General features: G+C 48.6%; 1 protein-coding gene across 3 annotated transcripts in view; it reads right to left on the bottom strand.

Annotated features, from left to right (window-relative positions):
* Nucleotides 1–18,129, bottom strand: part of ZYX (zyxin) — a 57,128-nt gene extending 38,999 nt beyond the window's left edge. The window contains exons 1-2 of one of the 3 annotated variants that reach the window (XM_089654363.1): nucleotides 18,042–18,129; nucleotides 2,050–2,313 (exon numbers count right to left, since the gene is read on the bottom strand). In XM_089654363.1, coding sequence (XP_089510489.1) covers nucleotides 2,050–2,305 — 256 coding nt within the window. In that variant the 5' untranslated portion in view covers nucleotides 2,306–2,313; nucleotides 18,042–18,129. Of the gene's footprint in view, nucleotides 1–2,049; nucleotides 2,314–2,578; nucleotides 2,735–18,041 lie in introns of those variants that run through there. The other 2 variants (XM_089654364.1, XM_089654362.1) reach the window with 2 other exon arrangements.
* Nucleotides 18,130–19,671: the final 1,542 nt, after the last annotated feature.

Genomic DNA, 19,671 nt, shown 5'->3' with positions numbered 1-19,671 from the left:
CATGAGCTGTAAGCCATAATCATCACAATGATGACAAATCACGGCTTGAACTATCTTGCTTTGCATGTAATGAGAATATCTCATATATTAGTTTCACCTTTTAAGTTGCTGCACTGAAATAAATGAACTTTTGCACAATATTCTAATTTTTCGAGTTTCACCTGTGTGTGTGTATATATATATATATATATATATACACACACACACACACACACATATGGAGAATGTCAAAATTGTCCCTGTAGGCAGTTAAAAAAAAGTGACAGCTGCTTTAACCCCTTGCCGTACTCCGTAAGGCCTTTGTTTTATTGTGAGCTATGAAAAGCAATGCACAGAGGATTGCTTTTCAGAGCTGGCTGACAGGTAGCTGGGAGGTAATATGCTGCTTCCGGGATGCCTGTTTCTTTGGGGAGGGGGGGGAAAATCACACTGAAAATGCATGCATTAGATGCGATTGCAGTATGGTCGCATTTACTTAAATGGAGGTACCGCCTGCCAAAGGTGAGGCGTTGTAGAAAATTTGCCGCAGTGGAATGCACCTGTAACTTCATTTACAACCTTTACAATCATTGCACAGTGGCTAAATGGTTAGCACATCCGCCTGGCAGTACGCGGGTCGTTGGTTTGAATCCCAACCACGGCACCCCCTGCCTTGAGTTTACATGTTCTCCCTGTGCCCACATGGGTACTCCAGTTTCCTCCCACACTCCAAAGACATGCTGGTAGGTGAATTGGCTCCGGTCTAAATTGGCCCTAGTATGTGTATTTATGAATGTGCGTTAGGGACCTTAGATTGTACGCCCCTTGAGGGTTAGGGACCTTAGATTGTACACCCCTTGAGGGTTAGAGACCTTAGATTGTACACCCCTTGAGGGTCAGGGACCTTAGATTGTACACCCCTTGAGGGTCAGGGACCTTAGATTGTACACCCCTTGAGGGTTAGGGACCTTAGATTGTACACCCCTTGAGGGTTAGGGACCTTAGATTGTACACCCCTTGAGGGTTAGGGACCTTAGATTGTACACCCCTTGAGGGTGAGAGACCTTAGATTGTACACCCCTTGAGGGTCAGGGACCTTAGATTGTACACCCCTTGAGGGTGAGGGACTGATGTGAATGTACTATATATATATATATATATATATATATATATATATATATATATATATATATATATATATATATGTATATGTAAAGCGCTCCGTAAATTGACAGCGCTATATAAGTACCTGAAATAAATAAATAAATATTTGTCTAGTTGCATGGAGTTCTGAATCCTGAGCTGGCAGTTGATATCTGAGCAGAGGTGGGCATGTAGTCAATGGCTTTTGGCCCAGAAGCCATTGGTTGGCTAGACGTTTGTTTGGTATGGAGGAGAGTGACCTTGATGGCAAGCGCTGGCCTATTTAATTCACTAAGTGTTCTACATTGTCTAATCTATAATATCCTCCACAGTCAACATTTATTGGGCTCCTCCAAACATGACACCAACACTGTGATGTTCTTGTATGTGTGGTCCCTAACTATAGAGATGTATTTGCCAACCACCAGCAGCTGATGGATCTCATTATTTTGTAATGGACCCCCCGCCAAATACAACAGGCATAATTGCTGGAGAACCCTGCAAAATGTTATCTCGTCTAATGTTGGTCAAGGACCCTTCCACAGTGGTTGCCACAGGGGGTCCTGAATCAGCCAGTTATCTGTGCAGTTATAAGTACCTGAAATAAATAATTTCTGCCACCAATGTAAAGTGGCTGATGGGTTGGTAAAAACGCAGCTCAACGTGCTGTTTTTACTGCCCCTCTTCCACCCTCGTTAATGAGGCCGGTCGATTCTGATCTCATGGTAAGCAGCCACATCCAGGTCATGCCGCTGACTAAGCCAAGGGTTAAAAACACAGCCAACCGCAACACGTCATACCCATTTCAGAAAACACGCAATCCGAAAATCATCTTCCTACGCGTTCCTCCGGGGAAACGCTCAGTAAACAGATACAAATGTCACAAACAATCTTCCTCAGAACACGCCGCACACATGTTTCCGTTACCTTCCTGCTCTCCGCTAGATGGCGCCGGGGGCGGGATCTCTCCAACTTTTCCTAAGAAAGCCTTAATGCCGGGGCCTTCCAGGGACCCTACCGGGGCGTTCTTGGGCTCTGCTTCTTCCGGGGCCTTGAAGGGGTTCACCTTGGGCTTCGGGGGCACCACGGGGGCAAACTTCTTGGGCTGGTTGTAGAACGAGGGCGTGGAGATGTTGATGGTGAAGGAAGAGGTCATGCGGGTGGCGGGAGCTGCTGGGTCCATGATGATGTCTAGTGGGGGAAAAAAAAAAAAAAAAAAAAAAAAGGGCAGAGATGTTAAACACAATATTACAACAAGACTACAGATCGTACGGGAGGGCGTATTTAAAAAAAAAAATGTTTAAAAACCAGCCACTTTGGGGATCCCAATTGACATTGTTCAGGAGGTTGTAACCCCTTGAGTGCCAGAGACAAAACCCAACACAATGGCCAGCTTGCCACGGCTTCCCCTCCAGACGCTGCGGCGTGCATGGGGTTAAATATAAATGGCGGTTACGTGTAATCTAACTCTCACTGATCCAATCCCGCAGAAGAGATCCCCGCTAGCTCAAGGTTGAACGCCTTTCCTCGTCTCTCCGGCTGCGTCTGTCTCGCTCTGTTTCCATGGCAATATTCCCGGGGGTTCCTGCACAGCTCAGCACTTTATTCCAGGCCTTCTCCTACGGAGGCCGTCCAGAGCGGAGGATTGTGGTCCTGGATCGCAGACAACGCTCCTGCGCCTAACCCTAATGGATTCCCATATTGTAGCACGGCGGCCTGCGTGTTGTTATAACGGGCCGCTTACATCTGCTTTATAAAGAAACATAGGCCGCAGGGTTGTACAACACACAGTACAGAAGCCCCCCATAGTATTTATCTCTACCGCGACAGATGCAGCTCATTAATATCCCATCGTGGAATATTTACGGAAAAAGGAGATGTAAACACTAAGCCCGGGGTTCACACCGGTGCGGAATTCGCATCGGTTTCTGTGCGATTTCCGCACCGCATCCTAATGGCACCCAGTTTATGCAAACCGCAGCGGGTGTGTATTTTAAGTTACGATACCCTGAGATCAGTTTGCAAAACGCAGTGCGATGTGCAGCAAAAATATGTAGGACACGTTTTTGTCCGCTTCAGAATCGGATCGCATGGGTGTGAACAGGGGCGGACTGACAACTCATGGGGCCCCCGGGCAATAGGGGATCATGGGGCCCGTGTCCTTGCCCAAACTCAAAAAAGCCTATGAAAAAGGTACCAGGGGCATCTCATGGGGCCCCCCTACTGACCCTGGGCCCTCGGGCAGTGCCCAAGTTTCCAAACGGTCAGTCCGCCCCTGGGTGTGAACACCTATGAGATCCGATTCTGGAGCAGACAAAGAAAAGAAAAAAGAAAAAAAATATAAAGGGTCCTGCACTTTTTTGGTGCGGATGAGGTGCGATTTTAGCCATACAAAATGTACGGCTCAAATTGCACCGCACACAAATCGCATGTGATTTGCACAGGAATGCGGTGCGGTTCCTGTGAGAACAGGGGCGGACTGACCATTTGGAAACTCGGCACTGCCAGAGGGCCCGGGGTCAGTAGGGGGCCCCATGAGATGCCCCGAATACCTTTTTCAAAGGCTTTTTTGAGTTTGGGCAAGGACACAGGGGCCCCATGATCCCCTATTGCCCGGGGGCCCCATGAGTTGTCAGTCCGCCCCTGTGTGCGAATCACATGCGATGTGCCGCACCGCACAAGTGTCAACCCGGGTTCAGCCTGAGTTCACACTGACGCGGTGTGGAATTCGCATCGGTTTCTGTGCGATTTCCGCACCGCATCCTAATCGCACCCAGTTAATGCTAACCAATGCGGGTGTGTATTTTAAGTTACCGATACCACGAGATCAGTTCGCAAAACGCGGTGCGATGTGCACCAAAAATATGCAGGACCCTTTTTTGTCCGCTTCAGAATCAGATCACAATTCTGGAGCAGACAAAAAAAAAAAAAAAAAAAAGGGTCCTGCACTTATTTGGTGCGGATGCGGTGCGATTTTAGCCATACAAAATGTACGGCTCAAATTGCACCGCACAGAAATCGCATGTGATTTGCACAGGAATGCGGTGCGGTTCCTGTGCGAATCACATGCGATGTGCCACACCGCACATGTGTGAACCCGGGTTCAGCCCAAGTTCACACTTACGCGGTGCGGAATTCGCATCGCTTTCTGTGCGATTTCCGCGCCACATCCTAATCGCACCCAGTTTATGCAAACCGCTGGGGGTGTGTATTTTAAGTTAATGATACCCCGAGATCAGTTCGCAAAACGCAGCGCAATGTGCACAATCGGATCGCGTGGGTGTGAACACCCACGCGATCCGATTCGGGTGCGGACTAAAAAAGGGTCCTGCACTTTTTTGGAGCGGAAGCGGTATGATTTTAGCCATACAAAATGTACGGCTCAAATTGCACTGCACAGAAATCGCATGTGATTTGCACAGGTATGCGGTGCGGTTCCTGTGAGAATCACATGTGATGTTCCGCATTGCACAAGTGTGAACCTGGGTTCAGCCTGAGCTCACACTGGCGCAGTGTGGAATTCACATAGTTTTCTGTGTGTTTTCCGCACCACATCCTAATCGCACCCAGTTAATGCGAACCGCTGAGGGTCTGTATTTTAAGTTAACGATACCCCGAGATCAGTTCGCAAACCGCGGTGCGATGTGCACCAAAAATATGCAGGACCCTTTTTTGCACACTTCAGAATAGGATTGTATGGGTGTGAACACCTATGAGATCCGATTCTGGAGCAGACAAAAAAAAGGGTCCGACTCCTGCACTATTTTGGTGCGGATGCGGTGCGAATTTAGCCATACAAAAGGTACTGCTCAAATTGCACCGCACAGAAATCGCATGTGATTTTGACAGGAATGCGGTGCGGTTCCTGTACGAATCACATGCGATGTGCCGCACCACACAAGTGTGAACCCGGGTTCAGCCTGAGTTCACACTGACGCGGTGCGGAATTCGCATCGGTTTCTGTGCGATTTCCGCACCGCATCCTAATCGCACCCAGTTTATGCGAACCGCTGCGGGCGTGTATTTTAAGTTAACGATACCCCGAGATCAGTTCGCAAAACGCAGTTCACACCCATGCGATCCGATTCGGGTGCGGACTAAAAAAGGGTCCTGCACTTTTGCGTTTTGTGGAAAGGTTGAGCCCAGGTTCACACTGATGTCGTGTGGAATTCACACCGGTTTCTGTGCAATTTCCGCACCACATTATAATCGCACCCAATCCATTCGAACCGCTGCGGGTGTGTATTTTAAGTTAACAACACCCCGAAAACGCAGTGCGATGTGCAGAATTGGATCACGTGAGTGTGAACACCCACGCGATCAGATTCGGGTGCAGACTAAAAAAGGGACCTGCACTTTTTTGGAGCAGAATCGGTGCGATTTGAGCCATACAAAATGTATGGCTCAAATTGCATAGCACAGAAACCGCATGCAATTTGCACAGGAATGCGATACGGTTCCTGTGCAAATCACATGCGATGTGCCGCACCGCATAAGTGAGAACCTGGGTTCAGCCTGAGTTCACACTGACGCCGATTGATAACTATGCAGAGCTGCAGCAGATTTTGCACCATGCAGTTTTAGTAAATAACCCCCCCCCCCCCACATGCACTACAAAATGTACATGGGCCTTTAATTTTATTAGAATCTACACATGAAAATGACGTGACAAATCTTAGTGCATTTTACGTTTTTTACAATTTTTGACTCTGTAGTTACATCATCAGATCTTGTGTGTAAAGTTAACGCTGATCTGCACCTTTATGTCCCTTTAAATAGAATATTTGGGCCAAGCTGGCCCATTCATAGAATATAAAGCTTCCTCGGAGTGCCGCTCAGCCTGACACGATTTTGTACCGGGAATGAGATGGGAAGTTCTTATCTCACTGCTGATGGTAAAGTATGGAAAGGCAATTAGTATTTTGAGACGCAACGCCTATTTCTCTCTCATGGGAAATTCCCTTTAATGAGCGACACAGATTTCTCGGCTCACACCTCCTCCAGAGTGCCCCTTCATAAAGGAACACACTGGGCAGATACAGGATTTGGCCTAAAGTCTGGACTTCAGACCTTCACACTTACAGTTTATGATCTTGCTGAACATCCCATTCCAAAACGATAGCTATTTTTTTTTGGGGGGGGGGGGGGTTTACCCATACAACCCCCCCTTTTCCTTTGTGGCTAAACAGTCTCCACTCTTCTGGGAAGGCTTTCCACAAGATTTTGGAGTGTGTCTGTGGGAATTTGCGTCTGTTTAACCAAAAGAACATTTTTGAGGTCAGAACTGATGTTGGATGAGAAGACCTGGCTTACAATCGGCATTCCAATTTATCCCAAAGGTGTTCAGTAGGGTAAAATCGGAGCTCTGTGCAGGCCACTCTAGTTCCTTCACACCAAACTGGTCAAAGCATGTCCTTATGGAGCTGGCTTAGTACTCAGGGGCACAGTCATGCTAGAGCAGAAAAAAGCCTTCACCAAACTGTTGTCCCGAGGTTGGAAAAGCATAATTATCTACACCCAAATTGCCAAATGTTTGTGGACACCTGGCCATCACACTTTGTTTGATATCCCATTCCAAAACCACAGGCATTAATATAAAGTATATGGCTTCCTCCCTTATTCCCTTGATGGCTATAAAACAGCCTCTACTCTTCTGGAAAGGCTTTTCACCAGATTTTGGAATGTTTCTGTGGGAATTTGTACCCATTCAGCCAAAAGAGGGCGGGTACTGATGTTGGATGAGAAGACCTGACTCGCAATCTTTGTTCTGGTTCTTCCTAACGGTGTTCAGTAGGGCTGATTTCAAGACTCTGTGAAGGCACTCCAGTTCCTCCGCAACCAACTAGTCAAACCACAGCTTTATGGAGCTGGCTTCTTACACAGGGGCACAGTCATGTTGGAACAGAAAAAGGTCCTTCACCAAACTGAAGTGCATAATTGTCTACATTGTTATGTATGGTGCAGAAACAGCAGTGCCCTTTGCTAAAAACACCTGAACTCAATCATTGCTAGGGGTGTCCAGCTACTGTTGGTCATATAATAGGTGTGAGGGTTTGATGTCCACTTACGTTTGACTATATAGTGTCTACAGAACTACATGATGTCAGAATGTCAGTTTAATTAATGTATCTAAAATAATGGATTTAATAAGAGCTTGGTGGCATCTAGAGAACATTCTTGTGTATTGTACAGTACGTGAGAGGGTGCTGTAGTAATAACAGAACCCTTTACTAGAAACACCAGAACTCAGTCATTGGTAGGGGTGTCTGCCTAGTGTTGGCCATATAATAGGAGTGACGGTCTGGTGTCCGCCTACTGCTGACCATATAATAGGTGTGACAATCTGGTGTCCGCCTAGTGTTGGCCATATAATAGGTGTGACAATCTGGTGTCCGCCTAGTGTTGGCCATATAATAGGTGTGACAATCTGGTGTCCGCCTAGTGTTGGCCATATAATAGGTGTGACAATCTGGTGTCCGCCTAGTGTTGGCCATATAAGTGTGATGGTCTGGTGTCCACCTACTGCTGACCATATAATAGGTGTGACGATCTGGTGTCCGCCTAGTGTTGGCCATATAATAAGTGTGATGGTCTGGTGTCCACCTACTGCTGGCCATATATTGGGTGTGATGGTCTGGTGTCCACTTACATTTACTATATAGTGTCTACAGAACTACAAGGATGTTGGTTTAGTCGATTTATCTCTAAGAATGTTTGAATAAGATCTTGGTGGCATCTGGAGAACATTCTTCTGTTTGTAGAGAACAAGTGAGGGGGTGCTGTAAAAATACACCGGAGGACGAGGCTGCTAAGACAACTGTGTGGGGGGTGATTGTAGGATGAGGGTGACAGCTTAGAGAAAAGACAGGTGCAGGAAGGAGATGTGACAGCAGGGAGTGGGTGCAGAATGGTGACTCTGGGGGAGGGGAGCGCTCAGAAAAGGGTGCATTGACAGCAATGAGTAGGAATGATAGCAAAGTGATGGAGTTACAATAATGGAGTTATTGAGGTGATCCTACAAGATGGGTCATGTGACTGCACGATGAGGCCATGGCAGGAGTTAGAAGCTGAGGGCTCCGATGGGTGAAGGAAGGATGAGCTGTGATAGGCAATGAGGGAGCCAACTGCTGGATGAGGGTACTTCCAACCAGGGCGGACTGACAACTCATGGGGCCCCTGGGCAATAGGGGATCATGGGGCCCCTGTGTCCTTGCCCAAACTCAAAAAAGCCTATGAAAAAGGTACCAGGGGCATCTCATGGGGCCCCCTACTCACCCCGGGCCCTCGGGCAGTGCCCGAGTTTCCAAATGGTCAGTCTGTCCCTGCTTCCAACAAACCCAAGATAAAGATGCTGCTGTGACAACTGCACCACCCAGGGCATGTGACATGGCATCCCCAGCATGCAGTTTAATCACCGGTGAGACACTGGGGGAGATTTACCAAAACTGGAGCACTCAGAATCTGGTGCAGCTGTACATGGGAGCCAATCAGCTTCTAACTTCAGCTTTTCTAATGAAGATTTGGCGGTAAAACCTGGAAGCCAATTGGTTTCTATGCAGAGATGCACCAGATTTTGCACTCTCCAGTTTTAGTAAATACCCCAACTGCGACATGTCAGGGTGCAGCTTTTTCTTATTTAAAGTAGATCAACCCCTAATCACTAAAATCTCAAATTCAAGTGTATGAATTTCATTGTATTTCTTTTTTTAAATATGCAGCTAACATGTCCATGAAATTTTCAGTATTTTTAAATCTACAGCTTTTATTAATAGAATACCTGTTGATCCTGCCATAAAAGGTCCTTGTCCAGGCACTTCCTATTATAAGGTGACAACGCCTTGTCCCCCCCCCCCCCCCCCTAGCCGTGCTATTGCGTAGTCACCCTGTCACATGGATTTCAGATGGGGATTACAGGTGGCTGTTTCAAACGCACATTACACCAGCATGGTCCATGTTGTCACCATCAGGAAACCCACCCTGAGAAAGACCATGCAGCCAGGGCTGGAGTGCATGTAGACTGCAAGTGGCTGGGGGAGATCAGCAGGACTGACACTGCAACCAGGGGCGGACTGACCATTTGGAAACTCGGGCACTGTCCGAGGGCCCGGGGTCAGTAGGGGGCCACATGAGATGCCCCTGGTACCTTTTCTTTAGGCTTTCTTGAGTGTGGGCGAGGACACAGTGGCCCCATGATCCCCTACTGCCCGGGGGCCCCATGAGTTGTCAGTCCACCCCTGACTGCAACTGTCTCCCTTCTGTGCCCATATGGAAGAGAAATATATTTCCAATATTTATTATACATGCAACATATATTTTCAATATATTGGCCTACACAAATATATTTTAACATGTATTCCAAAAATGTAAATTAACCTCTTCACACCGGCCGAACGCAAATGTGCGCAAATGTGCCCTAGACGCCGAGCGGCCGCACATTTGCGTTCTATTAAAAAAAGAACATATGTGCCGAGAGCGCGCGCCCGGCACGCTCCCAGCACTCACGGAAAGGTCCCGATCTCCTTTTTCGATCGGGACCTTTCCCGATCATGTGACATGATCGTTACATGACCCTAAACCCCGCCCTGCTTCCTGAAACCCTTAAAGGGCCGGGAGGCGCCAGCGTGACGGGGTTAAAATATATTTTCCAAAGGCATACATTTTAAATATATTTTCCTGATATTTTTGAACATCTAAAAAATGCATTTAAACATATTTTTAAATATACTTGTTAACGCATTCCAAATGACACTTTGAAATATATTTCAGCATGCGTTTTGAATATATTTTTAAGAATATATTCACAAATATATTATATTAAAATATATATTGAAATATATTTTTTTAAATATATTGAATACGGCCAAAATTGTAGTATTTGAAATATAGGTCAATATATTTGGGAAGAATATACTAAGAATGTAATTTTTAAAATATATTTTTCTTCCATGTGGGTGTTGCCACTCTGTCGCATGCACCACAGGATGCGCACTGCAGCAAGCGCATATAGACAGGAAGTGGATGAAAGAGGCTGGAGGAGATCAGCAGCACTAAGACAGGGAAATAGGATGAAAAAAAAAATGAATGCAAAGCAATACACGGCGCTTCAGCAAACTAAACGTCATCCAGCAAGGTTAGGCTCACCTCTATGCATGTCAGGAACGCATGAAAAATCATGCGTAGAAACGCACTGGCCTTTAGCAAACATGCAGCAGTGCCATTAATTGTTCATGACATCCCCATACATCTGTAAACATGTGCCCAGCCGGTGCGGCACGTTTCTGAAAAAGGGTCAGGAACCTCCCTGTGTTTCTTGCACGTAGGGCAGCCTATTGAGAGGACTAGGCTGCACTACACATGATGGGCTGCCAAGCGTGCAAAAACGCACCAGCGCTTGGTCACCCCATTAGTATGACCCAAGCCTTAGAGGTCACATGGGCAGTGGTAGTAGCAGGCAATTAGGCTGTGGTTTTACCGCTCCTCCTGTCCCCCCATCCAGGGGCGGACTGACAACTCATGGGGCCCCCGGGCAATAGGGGATCATGGGGCCCCTGTGTCCTTGCCCAAACTCAAAAAAGCCTATGAAAAAGGTACCGGGGCATCTCATGGGGCCCCCTACTGACCCCGGGCCCTCGGGCAGTGCCCGGGTTTCCAAATGGTCAGTCCGCCCCTGCCCCCACCTAAATGAAGGCATGCTCTGACGCTTAGCAACAAGGGTGCAGCAAACATTGGCAGGTGGTATTGCCACTGATCACAACTCATTCAAGTGAATAGGGCTGCACAGGGGCGTACTGACAACTCATGGGGCCCCTGGGCAATAGGGGATCATGGGGCCCCTGTGTCCTTGCCCAAACTCAAAAAAGCCTATGAAAAAGGTACCAGAGGCATCTCATGGTGCCCCCTACTGACCCCGGGCCCTCGGGCAGTGCCAGAGTTTCCAAATGGGCTGCACCTCAACCGCCCTGTAAATCGCATGCAATGGGCGCAGTTAGGCCTTGTTCCCACCAATGTGTTTTTTAGTGCTTTTTTTTTTTGCAGAAACGCACTACAGTCCATTTTACATGGTTTTCTACGGGACATGGCGTTTTTCAGCCGCTGCGTTTTTTGGAAAGGGTCAGGGATTTTTTTTTAAATGCAAAACAGTGCATTTTTGGTTCACCAGACTTCAAAGGTGATGCTGCAGAAAATGTTTTTCATGTGTTTTTGATGCATTTTTTAATCTCCCCAGCAACAAGTTGGCCAAAAAAAAAACAAAAAAAAAACAGGACAGGCGCAAGATGCATAAAAAAAAATGTATGTGCAAAAACGCAAAAGGCACTGCAAGTAGAACTGCAGAAGTGGATCAAATGCGAACTGCATTGTGTGAACCGAGCCCTACAGATCAGGGGGTGAGCATTTTGAGGGATAAAACTCACAGAAAGGAGGCGATATTTTGCCTTCTCACTGCCCTCTCAAATACCCTCTGAAAAGTGATCCGCAGTATAGCTGCAGGAACAAGCCCAACCGCTCCGTTTCCGCCACCCCCCCTCTGCCAATCCCTCCACTGGCTTCCGATTGCCCAACAATCGGGCAAATTCAAAATGCTAACACTGATGTACAAAGCTGTCCATAATACTGCCCCAAATTACATCACCGACCTAATATCCAAGTACCACCCAACACGTACTCTTTGCTCCTCACAAGACCTCCTTCTCTCTAGTTCCCTGGTCTCCTCCTCCCATGCCCGCCTCCAGTACTTCTCCAGGGCTTCCCCCATCCTCTGGAACTCCCTAACCCAATACATCAGACAATCACCTACTCTTCTCTTCTTTAGGCACACCCTGAAAACCCATCTCTTCAGGGAAGCCTACCCCACCCCCTGCTAACTGCCGATCTCCTCCACTCTTACTACCACCCCATCCCCCACAGCTATCTCCTCCTGTGCCACCATCCCCTCCCTCCTGGATTGTAAGCTCCAAAGAGCAGGGCCCTCGAACCCTTCATGTTTTGCATTGTATTGGTATTGTTCTGTCACATGTTCTGTCCCCCTTTGTAATGTACAGCGCTGAGCGAACTATTGGCGCTTTATAAATACTGTATAATAATAATAATGTCCGATGTGCATTTTCACGCAGCACGTATAGGGCAGCCCATTGATTTGAATGGGCTGCGCTATGCACGCCGTAGAGGCCCCTGCGCCTGAGCTCTGCACGCCTGGCTGTGTTTGGGCTGCCATTTACAAATAATGGCATCTCTAGAGCGACTTGTGTTTCTTGCGTGTTCTTGGCATGTGCAGATGTGAACCAACCCCCAGGGATTAGATATACTTTACACGCTGGTTGTGATTATGTAATGACACCAGGTGGACCTCCTTGATTAGCCCTTAAAAAGAATTCAGGAAGTGCACTGGAATGGTCTTCTCCAATATCTACAGGACAAAGGCAAGTAAGAACCTGCTACAAATTGTGAAATATTTAGAATCTGCCTGGAGGGGAGATTTTTTTTTTTTTAACTCAACTAAACAAGAATTCTTGTCAAACCTGGAAAGGGAATGACTGAGCAGGAAAGCGGCACAGTGACACGGTGATGAGTCAGATGGTGACGCAACAGTGCGAGACGGAGATGCGTTACGTCACTGCGTACAGATACAAGAGTTCATGAGACGTGACAGGCGAGCTGCCGAGAAATGAGTGATCAGGATTGTCTAGGCTGTCATTGGGAAACATGAAGCTGAAGTTTATTGGGCTTATATTATGTCTTCTCAGGTTCCACCATTCCCCTAATAAGGGAATGACATACTTCATTTTAGACCCAGTGATGTCATCAGTCTTTGTCCCATCATTGGTGTCAGCAGGATGAATGGTGCCCCATCATTGGCGTCAGCGGGGGGAATGGTGCCCCATCACTGGCGTCAGCGGGGGGGGGGGGGGGAATGGTGCCCCATCACTGGCGTCAGCGGGGGGGGGAATGGTGCCCCATCACTGGCGTCAGCGGGGGGGGGAATGGTGCCCCATCATTGGTGTCAGTGGGGGGAATGGTGCCCCATCATTGGTGTCAGTGGGGGGAATGGTGCCCCATCATTGGTGTCAGTGGGGGGAATGGTGCCCCATCATTGGTGTCAGTGGGGGGAATGGTGCCCCATCATTGGTGTCAGTGGGGGGAATGGTGCCCCATCATTGGTGTCAGTGGGGGGAATGGTGCCCCATCATTGGTGTCAGTGGGGGGAATGGTGCCCCATCATTGGTGTCAGTGGGGGGAATGGTGCCCCATCATTGGTGTCAGTGGGGGGAATGGTGCCCCATCATTGGTGTCAGTGGGGGGAATGGTGCCCCATCATTGGTGTCAGTGGGGGGAATGGTGCCCCATCATTGGTGTCAGTGGGGGGAATGGTGCCCCATCATTGGTGTCAGTGGGGGGAATGGTGCCCCATCATTGGTGTCAGTGGGGGGAATGGTGCCCCATCATTGGTGTCAGTGGGGGGAATGGTGCCCCATCATTGGTGTCAGTGGGGGGAATGGTGCCCCATCATTGGTGTCAGTGGGGGGAATGGTGCCCCATCATTGGTATCAGTGATAGGAATAGTGCCCCATCATTGGTGTCAGTGGGAGGAATAGTGCCCCATCATTGGTGTCAGTGGGGGGAATAGTGCCCCATCATTGGTATCAGTGGGAGTAATAGTGCCCCATCATTGGTATCAGTGGGAGGAATAGTGCCCCATCATTGGTATCAGTGGGAGGAATAGTGCCCCATCATTGGTATCAGTGGGAGGAACAGTGCTCCAAGGGTCGAAGAATGGCAAGCAAAGGGCCGCAGTTTGGAGACCACTATACTATACAATCAGATTGTACAATCTCCCTAAAGTCTACCAACTATGGAGGTAACTTCCTGATTGGAGAGATTAGCTTGGTCCCCATATTATGTCCTTTTTTTTAAAATCTAAAGCTGATATACAATATTTGCACTATCCAGATTGTAACATGTATGGTGACCATTGGGCTGACCATATGCTATACAGCAGGACTGTACACACTCCTTTAGATCTACCATACACTATGTAGTGAAAGGTCCTGTCTGATTGGATACATTAGGCTTGGCAGTCATATTGCATAGTTTTGGTCAATCTAAAGTTGAGTGTAGAAAGATTGTATGGTGAGATTGTATCATGTGTGGTGCCCCCTGGGCTGATCATACACTTTACAATCTGATTGTACAATCTTCTTTAGATCCACCATCAACTATGTAGTGCAGGGGCTGGCCTAACTGGATACTATTAAAATAAATTGTGTAAGGTTTGTCCTTCTATTACTGAATGTTGGCAAATCTAAAAAGGCAATCTGTGTACAATCAGATTGTATAGTAAATGTTCAGCCTTAGATTTACCAAAACAATGTTAAAGTCGGACAGAACTAAACAATCCAGTCACTCTTATCCAATCAGACAGGCCCTTGCACTACATAGTTGGTGGCTGTGGATTTAAAGGAGATTGTACAATCAGATTGCATAGTGTATGGTTTATTTGTGTAGATAAGATTTAGGACAATCTAATCCCATTGACTCTTCCATGGACGTAGCGCCCCCCCCCCCCCTTGACAACAATGGGCTGAGGTGAGGCTGCAGAATGGCAGGAAAGTTGCAGGCCTCCGAGACCCTCAGGAATCCCAGCCATGGAGGGGGACGTGAGCACACCGGCAGCTGAGGGGTCAGAGAGTGTGTGGCCTGCAGGTCAGGAATGAGGTAAGAGACAAGCTGAGGGCCCCGGGGCCAGAATGAGGTAACTGAGTGGAGGAGGGGGGAGGAGGAAGAGGTGAGTGAGCAATGTCTCAGGATTGCAGGAGGAGGAGGAGAGCACCCCCATCCCTTCCCCAGATGGGAGTCATTATCCAGATTTACAGCACAGAGCTGGGGCAACACTCTACAGGGGGGGGGGGGGAGACAGTCCAGGATTGGAGCGCAGGGGGGAGAAGAAAGAGACAGTTCAGGATTAGAGTGCAGGGGGGGGGGAAGAAAGAGACAGTCCAGGATTGGAGCGCGGGGGGGGGGGGGGAGAAAGACAGTCCAGGATTGGAGCGCGGGGGGGGGGGGGGGGAGAAAGACAGTCCAGGATTGGAGCGCAGGGGGAAGAAAGACAGTCCAGGATTGGAGCGCATGGGGGGGGGGGGGGGGGGGAGAAAGACAGTCCAGGATCGAAGCGCATGGGGGGGAAAAAAGAGACAGTCCAGGATCGGAGCGCGGGGGGGGGGGGGAGAAAGAGACAGTCCAGGATTGGAGCGTGAGGGGGGGAGGGAGAAAGAGACAGTCCAGGATTGGAGCGCGGGGGGGGAGAAAGACAGTCCAGGATTGGAGCGCGGGGGGGGGGGAGAAAGACAGTCCAGGATTGGAGCGCGGGGGGGGGGGGGGAGAGAGAAAGAGACAGTCCAGGATTGGAGCGCGAGGGGGGGAGAAGAAAGAGACAGTCCAGGATTGGAGCGCGAGGGGGGGGAGAAGAAAGAGACAGTCCAGGATTGGAGCGCGAGGGGGGGGAGAAGAAAGAGACAGTCCAGGATTGGAGCGCGGGGGGGGGAGAAAGAGACAGTCCAGGATTGGAGCGCAGGGGGGGAAGAAAGAGACAGTCCAGGATTGGAGCGCAGGGGGGGAAAGAGACAGCCCAGGGATGGAGTGCAGAGGGAGGGTGGGGGGGAGACAGCCCAGGGATGGAGTGCAGGGTGGGGGGGAGACAGCCCAGGGATGGAGTGCAGGGTGGGGGGGGGGGAGACAGCCCAGGGATGGAGTGCAGGGGGGGGGGAGACAGCCCAGGGATGGAGTGCAGGGGGGGGGGGAGACAGCCCAGGGATGGAGTGCAAGGGGGGGGGGGGGAGACAGCCCAGGGATGGAGTGCAGGGGGGGGGGGGTGACAGCCCAGGGATGGAGTGCAGGGGGGGGGGTGACAGCCCAGGGATGGAGTGCAGGGGGGGGGGTGACAGCCCAGGGATGGAGTGCAGGGGGGGGGGGTGACAGCCCAGGGATGGAGTGCTGGGGGGGGGGGGGGTGGCGAGAGACAGCCCAGGGATGGAGTGCGGGGGGGCGGCGAGAGACAGCCCAGGGATGGAGTGCAGGGGGGGGTGGCGAGAGACTGCCCAGGGATGGAGTGAGGAGGGGGGGGAAGACAGCCCAGGGATGGAGTGCGGGGGGGGGGGGGAGGGAAGAGACAGCCCAGGGATGGAGTAGGGGGGGGCAGAGACAACTCAGGCATGGATGGCACATATAGAAGGACAAAAGAGACCCCTATGCATGTTGTTTTAGGGGAAGTGACTGCTCAATGTACTGTACCAGTACAACTCTGTAAACTATTACAGGGAAGACAGCCTTTTACCATAGAGGAGAAAAGAGACAGCCTGTACTGAGTACTGCACATTGCTCACACAATAGGACTTGAAGAGACCACTCCATATACTATAACCAGGAAGGGGACAGCCCAACATATGTTGCAAGACAAGAGACAGCACTAATGGTGTAATAGGGATGAACAGGGATTGGCATTCCTGCACACTGAGCATGAACAGCAGACAAAGAGACAGACTTCATACTAGAATATAAGAGACAGTCCCAGCCAACATGAACAAAGAGAGACATCAGTCCAGAGACATCTGTATGTTTAGAAAGCAGTATGTCCTAGGACATTGGGATAATAAAAGAGCCATGTACAGGACAAAGGGATCATCTATAGGGGAAAGAGACAGTCCTATACAGGACAAAGGGATCATCTATAGGGGAAAGAGACAGTCCTGTACAGGAGAAGGGGATCATCTATAGGGGAAAGAGACAGTCCTGTACAGGAGAAGGGGATCATCTATAGAGGAAAGAGACAGTCCTGTATAGGAGAAGGGGATCGTCTATAGGGGAAAGAGACAGTCCTGTACAGGAGAAGGGGATCGTCTATAGGGGAAAGAGACAGTCCTGTACAGGAGAAGGGGATCATCTATAGGGGAAATACAGTTCTGTACAGGACAGAGACCATCCATAGGGGGAAAGAGAGAGTCTTATGCAGGACCCAGAGCCTATCCACGGGGGAAAGAGACAGCCTGTCACAGGGTGTACATTAGGAAAAAGAAGGCTCTGCACTCTCATATATATAAACAGTCATTTTTAGATAGAAAAGAGACATAATGCCTCCTCCCCAATGAGGTCTCTAATGATATTACGTTTTATTCCACAGCCCAGGTACATTAATAAATGCAAAGTGGAGATCTAGACATAGGAAAGAGACGGCTACAATGAGACAGCTGTGAACAGGATTCTGCTCAGACAAAACAAAAATTATATTCAGTCCTACAGAAAGAGAGGGGGGTTGGGGGTAACAAAAGAGACATCTAGCTATGGAGATAGAAGGACTTTACAACTGAGAGTTCAGGACAAGACAGTCCCAGGCACAGGATGAGTGAGACAGTCCCAGGCACAGGATGAGTGAGACAGTCCCAGGCACAGGATGAGTGAGACAGCCCCAGGCACAGTTGCAGACAGTCCATGTACAGGGACATCCCACCACACAGAGTGCAATGCAATCTTTACTATTTCAATAAATTGCAAAACATTATACAAAGTATTTCATGATTTATAATATTTTGATTCCATGTTTCATTGCATTCTATTTATAGTTACATTGTATTCTATTTATAAATATTCTGATTCCATGTTACATTGTATTCTATTTATAAATATTCTGATTCCATGTTACATTGTATTCTCTCCTCTGTCCTCGGATCTCTCCACATTCATCCTACACAGTAAGTTTACTCCAGGTTAGTCGGAGACCCCCTGAAATCACAAAAGGGCCAACCATGCAAAAGAGACATCAGAGTGCTTAGATCCACAGGACAGGCAGCCAGGGATGAGACAGCATCCAGCCCAGCCTGGAGACCCCCCACCCCCAGCACAGCACACAGACACACACAGAGAATTCCTCTTACCTCTGAATAGCAGAGACTGACTGCACCCTAGGAGTCAGAGACAGCCAGAGACTGCCTGAGACTGCCCAGGGGGTGTGGAGGGGGCGGGGCCACACCATGATTGCTGGCTGTGTCACTCTATTGGCATGCACAGTGCTCACATGCTAGGTGTGCAGGGAGGTCTCTGACTCTACATGTCTCTTCCTGCTGCCAGCAGACTCTGACTCTGCATGTCTCTCCTGTGCACCTCAGTATGGCTGTCTCTGTATGATTGTCTATAGGTGACTGTCTCTGCGCATGTCTCTGTATGATATAGGTGACTGTCTCTGCACGATATAGGTGACTGTCTCTGCGCATGTCTCTGTATGATATAGGTGACTGTCTCTGCACATGTCTCTGTATTATTGTCTATAGGTGACTGTCTCTGCACATGTCTCTGTATTATTGTCTATAGGTGACTGTCTCTGCACATGTCTCTGTATTATTGTCTATAGGTGACTGTCTCTGCACATGTCTCTGTATTATTGTCTATAGGTGACTGTCTCTGCACATGTCTCTGTATTATTGTCTATAGGTGACTGTCTCTGAGCATGTCTCTGTATTATTGTCTATAGGTGACTGTCTCTGCGCATATCTCTATGATATAGGTGACTGTTTCTGCATGATATAGGTGACTGTCTCTGCGCATTTCTCTGTATGATATAGGTGACTGTCTCTGCATGATATAGGTGACTGTCTCTGCGCATGTCTCTGTATGATATAGGTGACTGTCTCTGCGCATGTCTCTGCATGATATAGGTGACTGTCTCTGCGCATGTCTCTGTATGATATAGGTGACTGTCTCTGCATGATATAGGTGACTGTCTCTGCGCATGTCTCTGCATGATATAGGTGACTGTCTCTGCGCATGTCTCTGTATGATATAGGTGACTGTCTCTGCGCATGTCTCTGCATGATATAGGTGACTGTCTCTGCGTATGTCTCTGTATGATATAGGTGACTGTCTCTGCGCATGTCTCTGTATTATTGTCTATAGGTGACTGTCTCTGCGCATGTCTCTGTATGATATAGGTGACTGTCTCTGCACATGTCTCTGTATTATTGTCTATAGGTGACTGTCTCTGCGCATGTCTCTGCATTATATAGGTGACTGTCTCTGCGCATGTCTCTGTATGATATAGGTGACTGTCTCTGCGCATGTCTCTGTATTATTGTCTATAGGTGACTGTCTCTGCGCATGTCTCTGTATGATATAGGTAACTGTCTCTGCGCATGTCTCTGTATTATTGTCTATAGGTGACTTCTCTGCGCATGTCTCTGTATGATATAGGTGACTGTCTCTGCGCATGTCTCTGTATGATATAGGTGACTGTCTCTGCATGATATAGGTGACTGTCTCTGCGCATGTCTCTGTATGATATAGGTGACTGTCTCTGCATGATATAGGTGACTGTCCCTGCGCATGTCTCTGTATGATATAGGTGACTGTCTCTGTATGATATAGGTGACTGTCTCTGCGCATGTCTCTGTATTATTGTCTATAGGTGACTGTTTATGTGCATGTCTCTCTATATTATTGTCTATAGGTGACTGTCTCTGCATATGTCTCTTTCTGTATGGCTGTCTCTGCGCACGTCTCTTTCTGTATGGC

The sequence above is a fragment of the Staurois parvus genome, unplaced genomic scaffold, assembly GCF_062004578.1.
Source record: "Staurois parvus isolate SC_StPar_1 unplaced genomic scaffold, SC_StPar_1.0 ptg000758l, whole genome shotgun sequence".
Taxonomy (NCBI): Eukaryota; Metazoa; Chordata; class Amphibia; order Anura; family Ranidae; genus Staurois; species Staurois parvus.
The sequence above is the reverse complement of the archived record's forward strand: the minus strand, read 5'-3'. Positions and strand labels throughout refer to the sequence as shown.